Genomic DNA, 5105 nt, shown 5'->3' with positions numbered 1-5105 from the left:
GATAAGACTCAGAGCTTCTGGGTCTTGGGGTCCCTCCAGGGAAAGTTTGGGGGGACCAGAGCGAGGCAGGCGCTGTAATTCCTGTCTGGTGGCAGCGAGATAAGATCCAAGCTGGTAATTAAGCTTGGAGGTTCATGCTAGGCACCCACATTTTGGACGCTAAGGTCCAGATTTGGAAGTTAGGCTTATGATAAGCCCGCAGGTTGCCCACCACTGGTATGGAATATTTCCTGCTTCCCAATACTTCCTAGCAAGTAGATGTGTGGAGCAGGGCAGACAAAAGTCTAAGCCAGAGTGGTCAACCTGTGACTCTTCAGAAGTTACTGTGCAGCTCCTTGTACAGGGACCAACTCCGGGGCTGGAGCTACAGGCACTAACTTTCCAATGTGTCGGGGGGTGCTCACTGCTCAACCCCTGGCTCTGCCACAGGCCCTGTCCCAACTCCACTCCTCCCCTCCGTCTGCCATGCCCTCGTTCCTCCCTCACCCTGACCCCCAGAGCCTCCAGCACACCATGAAACAGCTGATCATGAGGTGTGGGGAGGGAGCAGGAGGCGCTGATCACTGGGGCTGCCAGTTGGTGGGAGGCACTGGGAGCAAGGTCAGGAAGCTGATGTGAGGCTGCTGATGTGACTCTTTGACAATGTACATTGGTAAATTCTGGCTCCTTCTCAGACTCAGGTTGGCCACTCCTGGTCTAAGCCACTGATTTTTGCAGCATTTAAACCGCTCTTTTGAAAATCCCATAAAAAAATTTTTTTAATAAGTGTTCAACACGACCTAGCACTGTTTCCATTGATATCAGCGGGAGTTTACCATTGACATCACTGGGAGCAGACGGAGACCAACACTGAGCTCTTTTGAAAATCCCACTGTAAATTTCCCATCCTTTATAGCTAGCCGTTAAGGAAACTACCATTACTTGAACTAGTATAATACTGTCTTCTGGGTTGGCAAACACACCATCCCATGGTCTAGACAGGTGCTCACTATCTTGTTGCTGCTTGTTACTACTGTTACTCAGAACCCTGGGGCCAGCTGAGAAACTGACAAGAATCACACTAAATTAATTTATTTGGGGAAAAGCTGTGAGCAGGTAGAATAGCTGGATGATGCAAGGAAAAACAAAAAACAAAAAGGGTGGATGGGTAGTAGAACAGTGGACAACTCCCTCCTGCCTGCAGAATCAAGGAAGCAAGAGGGGGCAGTATAGGAGAGATAGCACCTTCTCTCAGCTGCTGGGGGATTCACATTTAAAAGACACCTCCTTCAAGCGGAAGTTCAAAACAAACTCCACAGCCAGCAGCTTGGTAGGAATCCCTGTGACTTTTCCCATCCCCTGTGGAATCTTACCAAGGTATTGCCTCATGGTAGTGTCACTGGTGGGTCCTTATCCCCGTTTCATCACACCTATTAGCTGGAGACCAACTGTACTCTCAACTAGCCAGTGTCTGATTTCTTCTCTCCCCACCCCTTGCCATTCATAAAATGAAATTCTTTTATCGTATGACACTTGGAGAATGACAAAGACAAAATCCATGATTAGTACGGATGAAAGAATAGAAGATAGACTTGTAGTTCTAGTTTAAGACAGACTCAAGAATTCCACTCCGGGCAGTACAGCCCAACAATCTGTCGATGATGCAGCAAACACGAGCAAACAATGGTGGTACTTTTTGCAATTAACCACCCTGCACCGTTGTTTATTTCAAAAGCATCAGAGTAACACATTCATTCCAGACAGGTGAATTAAAGCTATAATCTCAACGTTTGGCAAGTTAGACAAATGACCTGCCTCTGACCCTTATCAGAGGCTGCTTACCTCCCAGCGACTCAGACAAAGAGTGCTCTCTTCAGAACACTACCTCATACATGCCACATAGTTAATATCTACTGCTCTCCAAAATACCATAAAGTTGATAAATTTCACTGAAATTGCAACAAGACAACACAGATTAATACAACAGAGTTGTACATGTCAGATCTCTCACTTCCAAACAATGGGTAAAAAAAAAGAAAAGAAAAGAAAAAAACAGTTTAAACAAAAACCCAACACACCTATCTGCATTCCATTAACATCCATCAAATACACTTACAAAAAACGAAAGTTAGCTAAAAATACTTCTATTCTGTTGCAGTCACAGGAAAGTATAAGCATGTACACAGCTAAGGAACACACAGTTCTTCTATAACCTGTTATAATTGGCAAGTGGGAATATTCATGTCTCAGGAATTCTAACCGTGGCAATTTTAAAGCAAAACCATGCACATCTAAGTTCCCATGGAAGTGCAAATTAGCACTTATAAACAACATGGCCTCTGTCCATGTACAGAAACAGATTATAAAAAGAAAATATAACTTTCTTTTTTAAAAAGGTGAAGATTTTTAAATAGTGACTAGTAATTTTGAATGCCTCAATTGTTAATTGGTGTCCAACTTGAAACACCTTAAAAGGGGCATGATTTTCAGAGTGGTGGTATTCAAGCTTTTTGAAAATTAGGCATCCAGAAATCTAAAGCACTCAAAATCTTACTAGTCATTTTTGAACATCCAAGTTTATAAGCACGTCAGCGTGCACACTGAAATTCCTGACATGCACCACAAGTTGTGCACTGGGCTGTATAATGGGATTTGTAGTAGTTATTTTGCATTCCCTCAAAGTCTATTTAATTTGGATTCAGTAGCACTGTTTTTTTTTTTAATCATTAAAAATTCCATATTCTGATTTTTTTTTAAATTACATTAACAATCGAAGCCAAAAGTCTTATAGAGAGAGAAATGAATGAGAAAAAGACAAGTTTGCTCCAACAGTGTTGCTCTAGTTTTAGAAACATATTTTTTTCCTTCCTTGCTTTTGAAGAGCAGATTTGGTAAAATACTTCCCTACTTTTATAGAAATATATTTATTTAGAAATATTTAAACCATAATAAAAGACAAGTGAGAAATCTCTGCTCTCTTTTACTTGGTTACACAAGAGACTTTTAAAATGGCACAGTATGCACATTTTAGATGCTAAGGAGCCTTTTTGTGAAAATGCTGAAGGCATCATTCAGTATTGAACAGCTAGGAATGGAAAAGCACAAAAGACAAAAATACTTAAGGGAAAATATTTACCTATACAAATCTAATATACATTAGAGTCCTAAATTTTCAAAGAGTTATTTAGGATCTAGACACAAAACCCAATGCAACTCTGAAAATGTAAGGGGTAGGGGTAACTGTCCTGTTATACCAACATAGGTCCCTACTGTAAGCGTATTGCATGCAGCCTGTGGAGTCACACGAAGGATGAATTACTTCCAATTGCTTTATTTTTTCCCAAAATTACTATAGATGAAATAATTTGCAGTGCAGATTTATTATAAAAGAATATTGTTCTTAAAACTACAGTATGTTTGCCAGTCCTTGTTTGGAAATTACACTGAGTAAGCACTTCTACCCAACACCAGCTAATCTTCACTGGTTCAAACTGCCATTAGATTGAAGCTCATGTTTCATTCCTCTTCTAAGATTTCCTCTGTTACTGTGAATTACTGAATGTTCAAAAGACTCAAAATGTCCTACATTATGCCTCCAATTGGCAATTATTTGAGTCCAATAGCAGATGTTTATTTAAGAATACTAAGCCTTCTCTACTTACTGTACACACCTGAGCAGTATACTTCTTCCACAGCAGTTCTTAGAAGACTGAGCCTTTTGATTAGTTCTGAGCTAGTATCATTCTCAGAAAAAACACATACTCACAGGAAAGCGTGTTTGCATTTTTGGGGTAAGGGACCTGTTTTTTTAAGCAAGGCACCGAACAGGCTTTCTATGAGTTACATGTCTCATAAAAAAATCCTTCCTCACTCCTACTCCTCCTTTAGGAGAAGAAAGTCTAATGCAGCTAAGCCTTCTCATATGATCAATAAAACAGACCAAAAACACTTACTGTTTACGTGATCGATATAGTAGACTCCAATCTGAGGATCATATGCGTCTTCCCATCCCCATGGTAGTTCATCACCAACACAATCCGCGAATGACAAAGGCTTTGTTAACCTAAAAACAAATTAGAGTAATGCAATTAAAGTACTGGGCTTTTTCTTGAAAAATTCTGGACCTTACCCTACTGTTTATAATTAGAAGCTAAGGATTGCTATAGAGGGCTAGCAGGAGGAAAGGAGAAGAAAAGTTGCCAAACGACATGGAAAAATAACCTCAAGTTCTTGAATGAGTTTCCAAGGATATCCTTCTGACTATATTAACTCAAAGTTGGATAAATGATCCCCAAAATTTCCCTAGTCTGGGCACTCTTGATTGAGAAATCTACTGTAATGCTATCTTCAAACTATCCAGTAATTAAACAACAGCAGCAGCCAACAACTTGAAAAATCTACCCTCCTACTTGACTCTTGTAAGTGGGAGGACCTATGCTTTCAACCTTGATTTCCAAAGTACCAGTCCTCTGCTTTAATCATAAAATCATCCTTCCTCCCCAGTGTTCACAAAGAAAATTCAGAGAGATGAAAATAACTTCACATGGTGTACCATACTGGTAATCCTGTTCTGATGGACATATATCCTTGGAAGCAAGAATGGCAATACGAAGTAAGACTACTAAATCTTAGAAGAAATGTCTAAATCAGGGGTTGGCAACCTGTGGCATGTGAGCCAATTTTTAATGGCATGCAGCTGCCTGCTGGGACACCGCATGCCATTAAAAATCCTGCTGACATGGCAAGCTGCAGGGTCCACGCTACCGGGCTGGTGCATCCTGCCAAGCGCAGCCAGCTGCCAGCCCCTCCCCTGCCTTCCCCCTCTTTCCCCTGGAGCCCTGCCCCCGCACAGCAGCGTTTGGCTCCGTGGGGAGGGAGATGCTCCCCGCTCATCTGGAGCCCTGCCGCCACGCGTGCAGCCCAGCCTCACCTCTCAGAGTGCTGCGCTGGAGAGGGAAATCAGGGAGCCGGGGGTGGATGGGGCATGGGAGTTCCAGGATCTGTTAGGGTGGATAGGGGTCAGGGCAGTCGGGACAGGGAGCAAGAAGGGTACTGGAGGGGCAGTTAGAGTGTGGGGGGTCTCTGGAGGGGGTGATCAGGGGACAAGGAGCTGGGGGGGTTGGATG

General features: G+C 42.4%; 1 protein-coding gene across 1 annotated transcript in view; it reads right to left on the bottom strand.

The window, feature by feature from the left end:
- Positions 1–5105, bottom strand: part of WWC2 (WW and C2 domain containing 2) — a 150296-nt gene that overhangs the window by 94434 nt on the left and 50757 nt on the right. The window contains exon 2 of the mRNA XM_032781120.2: positions 3933–4042. Within this exon, the coding sequence (XP_032637011.1) occupies positions 3933–4042 (110 nt within the window). The remainder of the gene's footprint in view (positions 1–3932; positions 4043–5105) is intronic.

This window comes from Chelonoidis abingdonii, chromosome 5 (assembly GCF_003597395.2).
Source record: "Chelonoidis abingdonii isolate Lonesome George chromosome 5, CheloAbing_2.0, whole genome shotgun sequence".
NCBI classification, from domain to species: Eukaryota; Metazoa; Chordata; order Testudines; family Testudinidae; genus Chelonoidis; species Chelonoidis abingdonii.
Note: the sequence above shows the minus strand (reverse complement) of the source record. Positions and strands in the feature narration are given on the sequence as shown.